A 12,834-nucleotide genomic window follows, 5' to 3' on the forward strand; every position below is an offset into this window, starting at 1 on the left:
AGCATTGCGCACACGTCAAACATTATAATGCCTCTTCTTGAACGTATGCTACTGTAGCTGTTACCTCTCTGTCGAGACTGAAGCTCTACTGGTTTGTACTTGTAGCAAAGGAAGAGAAAAGTACTTAAGCAGTTGGAACTTGAAACTTTTCAACAGCAATAAATAGAATAATGATCCTTGATTAAGTCTCTTTATGTTCTAAGTGTAGTCTACTTTTATGCCACATTATATTATAACTGTATTTGGAGTAGCATTTTGAGAGTATTTAACAGAAATTTCTATTTTAAGTAACCATGGCAACACCATTCATTGAAGTGAAAAACTGATATAAAGAATTATGTATCTAAGTGCAGTCTACTTGTGTGCCAAGTTATATTGAAATAAGACTAAAACTGTAGGAGGTGTAGCATTTTGAAAGAATTTCACAGAAATTTCTATTTTTAGTAACAACAGCAACACCGTTCATCGAAATAAAAAACCGATTCACAGAATTATGTACCTTAATGTAATCTACTTGTGTGCTAAGTTATAAAGAAATCAGACCAAAACTGTAGGAGGAGTAGCATTTCGAAAGAATTTCACAGAAATTTCTATTTTTAGTAACCACGGCAACATCGTTCATCGAAATAAAAAACCGATACACAGAATTATGAACCTTAGTGTAGTCTACTTGTGTGCCAAGTTATATTGAAATCAGACCAAAATTGTAGGAGAAGTAGCATTTTGAAAGAATTTCACAGAAATTTCTATTTTTAGTAACCACGGCAACACCGTACATCGAAATCAAAATCCGATATACAGAATTATGTATCTTAGTGTAGTCTACTTGTGTGCCAAGTTTTATAGAAATCAGACCAAAACTGAAATAGGAGTAGCATTTTGAAAAATTGTTTACAGACAGACGGACAGATAGACAGACAGACAGACGGACGACGGACGCATTACTATCGCATAAGCTCTTCTGGTCTCTGACCAGTAGAGCTAAAAATGAAAGTGAACCATTAAATGCAATATTAGAAAAATACAATTGTGGAAAACTAGTACACTTAATCGTAACAAAGAATCCTCTCATGTTACGTTCCCACTGCTAGTAAAGTTTGTACAATATCTTTATTTCTAAAATAGTAATAGTTAAAAGGGGAACTAAAATGCAGACTAAAATACAGATCTTGCAAGATTTTGAATTGCAAGAAATGTAAACAAAACTCGACAGTATCATAAAATATTTTCACCGGACTGTATATTTTATAAACTAACAAATAAAACAATGTTGGCGAGTACTAAAGTCATTGTAGCAATGATAAATTGTATGGAAAATTAACCCGAAAATGCCGCCTCTAGGAAGAGGCGGTGATTTCCCAGTTATCGTAATGGCGCCGTTTCTGACGTTTTCCTGGCACACAAAATATCAAAATCGTGAAAAAGCCAGGGAAATGTGAAGGTATCCTTCCATATATAATTTTGTAAGGTTAACTAATAGATATTTTAATTTACTTCGCTATTGACCTCTGTAACCAAAGGTCTTCTTTCATCAGGTGACAGACGACAGGCACAGATTCGCTTCCATAATTCCCGTCTGACGTCAGTGTCTCTCACACAGAACAGGATGCAGTTGCAGAAGGCCTGCGCGCTATCACCAACACTCTGAATATGAAGAAGAACCATGTCTGTCTGACCAAAGCTGTGAAGCAAGTTGTCGTCTATTGCCTTCGTGACGGCCATGAAATACCGGGCGGTGCCGACCACTCGGAGAATGACAATGACAAAGAAAATCATGATGTAGAGCTCATCCTCTTCGCGGAGGTGGTTTTGACTCCGGTCTTTGAATCGCATTTTCTGCAGGAAGAAAAAGACAATAGTTTTATACATTCCTAAGTATAAAGGAGATTTATTTGTCGAGTTTATGATCTTTATTCATCCCCTGGAATTTCCATGGGGTCCGTGTTTCATATCTTGTCACAGATATATATACTGTTTGTAAGGTTGTAGGTTTTTCTGCGATCGATCCTTGTTCGTTATCCTTACCCTTTCCATTGATAGGCTGTAGTTACCCTGTCGCTAAGCGTATGTACTGATATCTACTTGTCTATGATAAAGAATTATGTGACAATTTATGTGAAAATTATCTTCTTTTTATTTGACACATGCATGTTATCATTATTGCTAAAGTACATTAAATCTACCTTTTTGATCATGTAAAACTTCATAAGGATGTAGAAAGTCATGGTGAGAAAGTAAGTAAGGATTTCCCAGCCTTTCCCGGTAAATGTCATCCAGAAAATGACCTCTCCGGGTTTTAGACATCCCTTGATCCAACACCAGGGGCCGCTGCTGATCGAGAAGTCTTCGCCTAGAGCCTGCATTGAGGCCGCCAGGAAAGTTATAACCACTGGAAGAAAGTCAGAATGCGTAAAAGAATTTATTATTTTAATATATATTGTAATTTTATCTGCATGATTCACAACATGTATACAATTATAATACCTTTTTCATTCAAGCTTTTTCATATTTTTAAATTGTCTTTATCGTTTTCATTTGATTCACGTTTTTTTTTTATTTCAGATAAGCAAAAATTTAATCAACAAGGAAGACATGATGTCATCGATATGCCTGATAAACAAACTAATCTATTGATGTATGAAAATAACACTTGTCTACAATGGTATTTTTACAAATCGAAGAGGTATTTCTTTTTCGTCTGAAAGAAGTTTAAAGCTATTTTGTTGACTCGAAAATGCGTGACATGCTTTTTATCATCACTATATTATAGGTAAACTTTTTTTATGCACGAGTTTTTTATTGTTGTTTTTTTTCTTTCATTTTTTTGATTCGTAAACAGAAGTTTCCTTACGTCAGTAATAAATTTAATTTAGTCATGATTGCTCAGACGGAGGGCAAATATTTAAACACCTGATGCGATAAAAGAAATCTGTGTGAAATTTTTAACCCCATTGTTAACCTTATACATCAAGACGCATGATCCATTACACACCAAACTACAGATAACTTTTAACAGATATAAATACTTACACGGTACTCCCCATGACACAAGATGATATAAGACTTTAATGAAAAATCTTGACCATTCTCTTTGTGAAATTAAAGTCATGAGAATATGAACCATAATGATATTGGTCCAGAAGAAAGAAGCCAGCGACGAGAACGTAGTAATGGAACTCTGTATAACGCAGATCTGGTCTGTATTGGTGCAGTTTACAGCCATTTGATCACGTTTGTTGATGTATTCCGATTCATCTCTTAACGTGTACCTGACGGCGCCCATAAGATTCCCCACGGCCGTCAGTAGATCAGCTATAGTAAGGTACACGAGTAGCCGCCTCGTCTGGTTTTTGGCCACGGTCACAATACAATAAGTCACAAAGATGAGCACTGCTCCGAATATGGACAAAGAACTGCTGACAATAGTACAAATCAGGACGGACCCCGGGAGACTGACCGGGATAAGGTCGGTCTCATTACTCCACCGGGAACTGTTGTTTCCAGACATACTTCCGAGATGTTAAAATTAATGCACTTTCGATTTAAAACCGACAGTAAGATGTGTAAGTTTAGTCACGCACTGGCGCTTGAAGGGTTTATACTCCTCGCACTCAAATCACTTGTATAATTTACAGTAATAACGTGTAAAGCACACTGCATGAAGTTTTTGAAAGGAATGCGTTAACACCACCGTTTGCTTTGTCAATTAATGATAGTTTCATTGACTCTTACATAAGGATTAAGGTCAGGCTTCAGATCAAGCTTTTAAAATGGTTTGACCTTGAAAAAAATTAGTTTAATATTACACTTCCGTGTGGTCTTCTGGATAATTAAGTAATTTTTGATATCTTAAATATTAAAGTCCGGATGCATAGAAGTTCTTATCTCTCTCAACTCTTTCATATGAAAAGGTGCGTAACCTCAATAAATTCAACAAATACCTAGCCTAACAGACTTTGTACGAAGCATGTTGAAAATTTTTACCTATCTTTAAATCAATGAAAGATAATTCTTTAATTAAATTATTATCTTTACTTCTTTTGAAGAGAGGTACAATATTCATTTGAAGATACAAATGCCATGAATTAAAGCAAGGTGCAATTGAATTGGAAAGATCTTTTATTATTTTAGATTCTAACAAATACTCCCCATATAAATGTTGTGTGCAGTTTCCTCTATGTTCAAGTCGTTGAGAAGAGGGAGTTTTCATAATTTTTAATAACAGAAACAGAATTAAACTTAGGTATAATTTAACTCTACCTTTCCTCAGTTCCCTTGTAAAGTATAGGTTTCAATTGTACCTATCTTTTAATTAATTGTACCTATCTTATCTAAATTACACCTTTCTTTCAATGAATCTAAGATAGGTATATTAATAATCAGGGACGAATATATACAAAGTATATACTACAGTACAGTAGGTCCCTGGTATAATTTAATTGATTCTACGTATCTTCATTTTATTCAGAGATGAGTTCAACTATTCAAAGATAAGTCCAAATATTTGAGTCTATGTTAATTTGGTGTTCCATAGTATGTCTGTCTGTTACTTTCCTATCCTGATCCTTAGCTTTAACTTTCTAATAAAAATTTCACAAATCCTCCTTAAAAATTGTTGCAGATGGAAAACAGGTAAGTGGCTGGAAATATTTCTAATTTCTTGGGATTTCTTCTAAAGATACTTTTTTAATTTGGTTAACCACATTTACTTGTCATTTTCAAACTTTGTAAAGGATCAGTATACTAGTATTTAATATAGGTACATAAAAATATATATACAACATTACAATGAACTTCAGATCTGCATTTATCAGGTCATGACAGTAAATGTCGGTGATAAGTTATTGGCAGAAGACTTGCGGTTATATCGTTCTGTCGACATGTATGAGTCTATTTTACGGATGAAGTGTGCAATAGTCTTAGAGATTCAATACTTTGTCGACAATGTCAAATGTAGATGCCTAATTAACAGGAGTATTTGGCAATAGTCTCTCAGTTTCATCATTATGTTGACACTGACATGTATGTCTGAATTTGTTAATTAAACCATTGCGAACGACACCGTCTCTCGCACAAAAGAGGATACAGTTACAGAAAGCTTGGCCACTGTCACCAATACTCTGAAGGTAAAGGAGAACATGGTCGATAGTGCCAAATTTAACAAGTGAGTTGTTGGTTAGAGTTTTGTGGTAAGCGATGAAGAAGCGACCAGTTCCGAAGATCCTTAGAGGAATGAGAACGAGGAATATCATGGTGTACAGCTGGTCCTCGTCACGAAGATTGTCATTGCTCCTCTGTCTGAAGGAAAGAACCTGAAACAAAACATAATGATCATGATATATTTCCTTTTCTAATTTTTTTTTCTCTGTGATAACTCTTTGAAAGTTAGGGGGGTTTATTTCTTGATAATTCTGCCGGAATGTAAATTAGGAAGGTCGATAGGTCAGGAGCTAAGGAGGCCAAATATGCATGTAAATCTCGTGCGGCTGCCTTTGTGTTTGACGTCAGTGGGCGACGACTATTGAAATTGGCATGGGAGTTCTCGTGTAATTTAAATCGATTAGTCTACATTTTTAAAGTCTTAACTACAATTTTATTTCACAATGAATTGGATTTTCCGTCTATTTAGTAATCATGACAGGGACACACGATAGTGTGAAACATGGGATAATTTATGCATAACGGGCGAATACATGCTTCGCCCGTTATGCAAATTATCCATGGCAACCTGATGCCAACCTCTGATGTTTACAAGAATATCAGTCTTTTAATCAGTTCTATGGTCGATACAATGTCATATTTATCAAATACAATCTATCATTGAGTTTACGATCATGACAAGGATCACACGGCAGTGTGTCCTTTGACAGAGGATGCTAATCCTCCATGGCAACCTTATCCAACCTCTGATGTTTATAGGTCAGTGTTAACATTGCTCCAAAATTTGGATTGTTCAATGTATTTTTGAGCTTTCATACTGTTCGTTATCTCCATATATCTCAGAACATCCCCACGATTTATCTTGTGAATCCATAAGCACTTTTGATTGTAAAATAAAGCAAGATTAAAATAAGGCAAAATTTAAAAAAATCTAGACGAGCGTTACCTGTCTCCTCCACAGTACAAATTTAATCAACAGATAGAATGCTGTTGTCAGAACGTAAGTAGAGAGTTCCCAGAATTTGGCAGTGACAAACATCCACGTGACCACTTTTGATGAAGGTAGACAACCTTTGATCCAGCACCAGGGTCCAGTACTGATAGAAAAATCTTCTCCGAGAGCTCCACAGAAAGCTGCTGTTAAGGTTATCATCACTAGAAAATAAAATGTCGAAGTAAAAATAAGCTTACCAAATCGTTTCTGGTCGTGATATGCTTAATATTAAGATGGGTTCAAAATATTTACATTTAAATACCGGGGTATCATTACAAAATGAAAAAAAACACTTCAGTAGTGTGCACTGAATCAGTACAGTTATTTCAATATTGGAATAGTCTATGGATTAAATTAATGATTTCAATAATCCATTGAATTCTTGTCTTTGTTTTCAAGACTATAGCTACTCTAAGTTTTAAGGTTATGTTATATTAAATCTCAATATTAAAATGAAGAAGAATGAAGATGCGTTTTGGTAAATATTTTTTTAATTGCTGCTTTGGATGAAAATATTTTCTTGTACACAATGTTGCAACACAGTTGCAACTATGACTTCTAGCAAAAATGTATGGAAAATTTTATTAAAATTCCTTTAATTTTGGTAAAATTTCAACATAACTCGATAAACAATTTTAAAATCTCAAAAGTGCTACAGTAAGGTTCATAATTCCATTTAATTACAATGTGCAATATGCATGAAACTTACTAGGTACACCCCATGATATAATATGAAAGAGGACACGTTTGTAGAACCCCGTCCACTCCCTTCTAGTGTAGAGCGTCATAAGAATGTGCAGCATGATAATGCATGTCCAAAAGAAAGATGCCAGTGTAGAGAATGTGGTAACAAAACTCTGTACCATACAGACACTATCTGTCCTGCTACAGTCCAGTGCCATATTCTCAGCTTTGTTCACGTAATCATCCTCATCTCGATTAAAATATCGGATGGATCCAATGAGATTCCCAAGACAAGTGAGCAGATCAGCTATGGTTATGTAGAACAGAAGTCGCCGGGTCTGATTCCGTGCCTCCTCCACCACGTAATACGCCACGAAAATCACCACCGCGCCCACCGCGGAGAAAAGGCAGCTGACCATCGTCAACACCACCACGGCTGGGGGAAGACTCTCCGGGGCGGTTATATTGCTGATCACATACGGAATGTCGGTCGACATTGTTATAGTATAGTGAAGGATATGGAGACAACGAACAGTAGAAAATAGCACGACTATAAGCTCACAACTATATATCCAACACAAAGTCCTACTTTCGTTTCAAATATGCACAGTTCGGTAATAACAGCTGCAATTGTCGCGTATGATAAGCTTTTTTCGTGTCTGGAGGTGGTCGAGGTATCAATGTCGTTATTAAAGCTGATTGTTGATAAGGAAATGGTTGTATCATATTTCATAATAAGGAAAACGGAACCTTTCATATTCGCTTAATACCTTAGGAAGTTATTGTGTATGTTTGATATCAATGTCGGTGCCTTTTGTCATATGTTGCACGAATTCCTATTTTTCCATGTTAAATTTTTCTTTATTGTAAAAACGAAGTTTAACTGATACAGCAAAATATCAAAACATTACTTTAAAGTAAAGAATGAATATAATACTTGTATCTGAAATAGAGTCACCCGCGAGGCGCAGTGGTTAGAGCGTCTGTTCTAGAGTCGCAAAGTAAGGAGCTGATTCTTACGTCGCGAGTTCGAATCCCACAGTGAGACGTGCAAACCTGTCCTTCGGATTAGACCGTATAAACCTAGGTTCCGTGTCGCAGTAGGTGCTGGCACGAAAAAGACACCCCTCCCCCCCGATCAATGTCCTGAGTGACGAGTATAGGTCAAAGTTTGCAAGTTTTGACGTCTCAAATGAGTGAAAAATTCTCAAGAGGGACGTTAAACAGCATACAATGATGAATGATGTACATTTGTACATGTATCTGAAATAGAAATGATTCAAACTCGAATCCTAAGTGCCTATCAAAGACACTGTCGAGCTTAAACAGTACTTAGAAATGCTTCTTGTATATATCTAAATATGGAAAGATTTAAACAAGTCATCAAGTAAAGCAACCCGTGACCAAAAGATATACAACTATTTTTTAGGTCACCTGAGTAAAATAAACTCAGGTGACCTATTGCGATCCATCGCTGTCCGTCGTCGTCCGCTGTACGCTAACTTTTGAACAATTTCAGCTTCTTCTTTGAAACCGGTCAACCAATTTCAACCAATTTTGGCGCAAAGCATCTATTGGTGAGGAGAACAAATATTGTGAATTTCCTGCTCCCTGCCCTCCCCCTGGGGGCCTGAGTGGTGGGGCCAAAACCACTAAAATGGGTGCAATCTTTTAAAAATCTTATATGCTCCTGGACATCAAGCAGTCAAACTGTTGGCATGATTGTAATCAGTATTGGGTCCTCTACAAAAATTGTGAAATTCATTGCCCCAGGGTCAGGGGTTCTGGTGCTAGGGCGGGGTTAAGTAGACTGTATAGTGAAAATGCATTATTTATTTGAAAACCTTTTTCTCTGCTCCTGGGCATTAAATAAGCTAACAAATACATATTTATGTTGAATAAGATTGCCTTTTCCAAAATTGTAAATTTCATGGCCCCAGGGTCAGGAGTTCGGGTGTTAGGGCGGGGCTCTATTGATTATATAGTGAAAATGCATAAATTCTTTAAAAATCTTCTCCTTTGCGTTTGGATATTTAACCAACGAACTATGTACATAGTTATGATAAGGATGGATGCTTCTACCCAATTTGTGAATTTCATAGCCCCTGGGTCAGGGGTTCTGGTGTTAGGCTAGGGCTCAATAAGGATTATATTGTTCAAACGCATGCATTCTTTGGAAATCTTTCTCTTTGCCTTTGGTATAATGCCAATGATCTAAGTATATATTTATGATGAAGAAAGGCGCCTACTCCAAAATGGTTAATTTCAGGGCCCCTGCATTAAGGGTACTGCAGACGGGGGCATGGGGGTTGTTACATAGTCTGAAAATAAAGTAATACCTTGAAATCTGCTCTTTGATATTAATCACCCATTTCTGATGAAATGAAATTTATAAAATTTCAAAAATTTGAAGTATGTGGCCCCAGGGTCAGTGATTCCTCTGGGTTGATGTGCACAACTGGTGGTTATAAAGTGGAAATGCATTTTCTCTCTGTTACTCTGAGATGCCTTTGGGTATTAAGTAACCAAAATAAGCATGCTAAGTGAATAGTTGTGAAAAACAATGGTGCCTCTTTCAAAATTGTGAATTTCAAGCCTTTTGGTTTAAAAGAGTCAAACCAAATTCAGTTGTTGGAAAGTTGTTACATGTTACTCAGGTGACCTATAAGGCCCGTGGGCCTCTTGTTTATTCTAGTTTGCTTGAAAGTAAAAGAATTGCCTCTTTGTAATAGTGAGATCATATGAAGAGAAATCTTCGTCATGAAGAAATTGACGAAGATTTCTCTTCATATGATCTTACTGACTTAGAACATAACCTCAGCCAATCAAATGCATGGATTAAAAATTAACTCCTCCCACGGCTGTGTCATATATAAGACTCAACTTGACCGCTCGTTGTACATATCGAGCAGGCAATCAATATCGAACACACGCGGTTTCAGAATGGACTCCCAACCCATTCAGGTTAGCACTGGATTATATGAAATACCTTGATTTACTAGGGAAATGGTATGGTGAAGATATTAAAGTTACTGAACTAATGAATACCATGGGCGTTGGAAGCAAATTGAAAGGGGGGGGGGGACTAAACTAATAAAAAAAAGGTAAACACTAATTTCCAATGCCTATGTAATGTTTATATTTGCAAGAAAAAGAATACCCATGTAACAAGAATCGTAATATCAACATTTTTGAAAAATGTTTGTGTTAAAATGAAAAGGCCCTAGTCAGCAGGAGTGGGTATGGCTGTCTAATATCAATAAAAAAATGATGAAAATTGTGATTAAATCTGTCTTCAAAGACAAGGTTCGTCTCTGATATATATATATATGACGATGGTTGTATTTTCTGTATGCTGAAATGTGAAAAAAATAATATTCAAAAAAGGCGACAAAACATTACAGTGGGAAAAAAATATAGCATGGCCTAGAAAGTTTAAATATCATGATTGTAAACAGCACGTGGGTTTTGAATAGTTTCTTTTTGTGTGCTGAACAAAGACCAATAAAGACACACCTATATAACTGTCAAGTGAACCAATCAGACGCCGTTGAATTTTTCAGAAATAGAAAAATTCTTCACCATGAAGAATCAATTCTTCGAGAGAAATTGAAGCATTTGATTGGCTGAATAAGTAGGTTATGTTCTAAAAACGACTTGTTGATATTTCGTGTTTGCCACACATACATATAGCTGTGTTATAAAAATGAATTCACCTGTGTAATCTTTGTGTGGATGAATAATGTAAGTGTGGTGGTCAGCCGGGTTCGATTGCCGGTGGCCAGATAGTTCAGTTGGTAGAGCACCTGACCGGAGTTTCAGGGGGCCCGGTTTCGAATCCCGGTCTGGTCCGCTGCATTTTCTCCCCTTCCGTTACATTTGGTGCCATGCCATATCCTGGAATTGACAGGTGAAAGACCTGCCAGGGATGAGTCTGGGTTGGGGTCTTTGGAGGGCCAAAGTCCTTTAAAGAGGGAGGAATGTGGCGGTCACCTGGGTTCGATCGCCGGGGTCAGATAGCTCAGTTGGTAAAGCACCTGACCGGAGTTTCAGGGGGCCCGGGTTCGAATCCCGGTCTGGTCCGCTGCATTTTCTCCTCTCCCGTTCCATAAGCAAGTCATTGATAATAATCACTATCAATTCATTCTATTCTCGGGCTTCAAGAGATCAGAACGTGATGCCGTCATAAAACAGTTTTTCATACTGTGTTAGGGCATTTTTAGACACTGAATTGTCGTCTGATTTTCCCGTTATTTCCCAATTATGACGAGGAGCACAGGGGGTTTATGATCGGTCGGCATAGAATGCTCATTCCTCTATGGAACCTGATCCCAACTATGATATTTGAGAGGTCCGTTTTTGCTCTGCTCCAATATTTGTATTTTTTAAATGGTCTTTTTAGCTGCGAACTGTTTATTAACTCCATATATTTCATTACACTTACTTGTTGGACTCTAAATTAATCTCTTTTACTTATTTGGGTTACACTTATTTGTTGGACTCTAAATTAATCTCTTTTACTTATTTGGGTTACACTTACTTGTTGGACTCTAAATTAATCTCTTTCACTTATTTGGGTAACAAGGGAAGAAACCATAATTCTACATTTTCCAAAATGTTTCAGTTTCCAATCGCCATATGTTGTTGATCGAAATCTAAGTACACATGAATAGGACACATTCTGGATTCTTTTAATATATGCCTGGGGCACCTTGAAAAATGTAAGAGGAAGACATAGAACCAGGATACTAAAAAAATCTGATTCCACCCCTTCCCCCGCTTCCTTCAGTTTCTTGAACCCTTACGATGTCTATTAAAATTAATATTCTGAAACCGTACTCCTCATCTGCAGAACACCATGTGTCAGAATCCAAAGATTTGTTGCTTATTGTTACAATGCAATAGAGATCCCAGAAACCACGTTTTGTTTAGAACCCTTTTTGACCCTATTTGCTCCTTATGGTACATGATACCCCGATCAAATTCCAAATCAAGAATGGAACTGTTACAAGAAATGTAAGAGGAGTTCGAGAAACCCAATTTTTGCAGGGAAAAAAGATGCCTTTCCTTTCGAATTTACCAAGAATGAAGACTGTACCATATTTCACATCGGCAAAATGCTTTCAATCAAATAAAAGTCAACTGGTTACTGCTAAATATGTTGAATGAAGGATATGGAGATAACGAACAATACATAATAGCACAGGAAAGCAGGGGCCTGTATTACAAAAGATCGAACTAACGACTTGTACCAAAAATTTGTCCTGTTTAAACTTTTTTATTAAAATAAGATTGTTAATGGCTCAAATTAAAAAGAAAAAACAGAAATGTAATCAATTATGTTTAGAAAAGCAATTTTAAACAGAATAATCAATTTTGCAAACTTTTAATCAACTTTTTGGTCTTAGTTCTTTTATAAAACGGGCCCATGTTTTCGTAAACGTAAATGGAAACATATTTTATATAAAGAAAACCCAGACCCAACTGTCCTCTGAATAAGAATTCAAGAAACCTCACTGTACTTCTACATGACACTCCAAACCATGTTCCAAAACTTTGATGTGCCACTATATACATTACATTTAACTGACTGCCAAAATAATGGTACTCATTATCAGGATGTAACGTATAAATACATAAGAGACGTAAGTAGAGGCATAAAAATATTCCTGAAAAATGTCACGATCATTATATCCTCATTTTTTTTAAAAATGAAAAACCAAAGAACAGAAAACGCTATAATTAAGCTTTAATTAACAATCGTATTGTTAATCTTTCATTCTCGTATAATGAAAAAATAACTCTTCTCGACTAATAGTACATAGTTCACATAATTATATACAATATACATGTACAAGTAATTAAAGAAACACATCTTGCAATACATTTGATATTTCATATACCAGGTACATGCAAAAAATATACTGAAAGGAAAAAGAAACGCAGGGTAGCATAATTTTCGATAAAAATTTGACCACATGACCGAAAATTACGAA

At 36.2% G+C, this 12,834-nt stretch overlaps 2 protein-coding genes across 2 annotated transcripts; both read right to left on the reverse strand.

Moving 5' to 3' along the window:
• Nucleotides 1-1,449: 1,449 nt before the first annotated feature.
• LOC134255774 (G-protein coupled receptor 157-like) lies at nt 1,450-3,579 on the reverse strand. The gene is made up of 3 exons (XM_062738297.1): nt 3,031-3,579; nt 2,184-2,389; nt 1,450-1,836 (listed from the first exon to the last, which is right to left on the reverse strand). Exons 1-3 carry the CDS (start codon nt 3,506-3,508, stop codon nt 1,486-1,488), a joined length of 1,035 nt encoding a protein of 344 aa, XP_062594281.1. The 5' UTR covers nt 3,509-3,579; the 3' UTR covers nt 1,450-1,485.
• A 1,315-nt stretch (nt 3,580-4,894) lies between these two features.
• LOC134255760 (G-protein coupled receptor 157-like) lies at nt 4,895-7,504 on the reverse strand. The gene is made up of 3 exons (XM_062738280.1): nt 6,864-7,504; nt 6,107-6,315; nt 4,895-5,312 (listed from the first exon to the last, which is right to left on the reverse strand). Exons 1-3 carry the CDS (start codon nt 7,333-7,335, stop codon nt 4,962-4,964), a joined length of 1,032 nt encoding a protein of 343 aa, XP_062594264.1. The 5' UTR covers nt 7,336-7,504; the 3' UTR covers nt 4,895-4,961.
• Between the last annotated feature and the right edge of the window lie 5,330 nt (nt 7,505-12,834).

This window comes from Saccostrea cucullata, unplaced genomic scaffold, assembly GCF_032062105.1.
Source record: "Saccostrea cucullata isolate Sc308-1 unplaced genomic scaffold, CSIRO_AGI_Scuc_v1 ctg5, whole genome shotgun sequence".
NCBI lineage: Eukaryota > Metazoa > Mollusca > Bivalvia > Ostreida > Ostreidae > Saccostrea > Saccostrea cuccullata.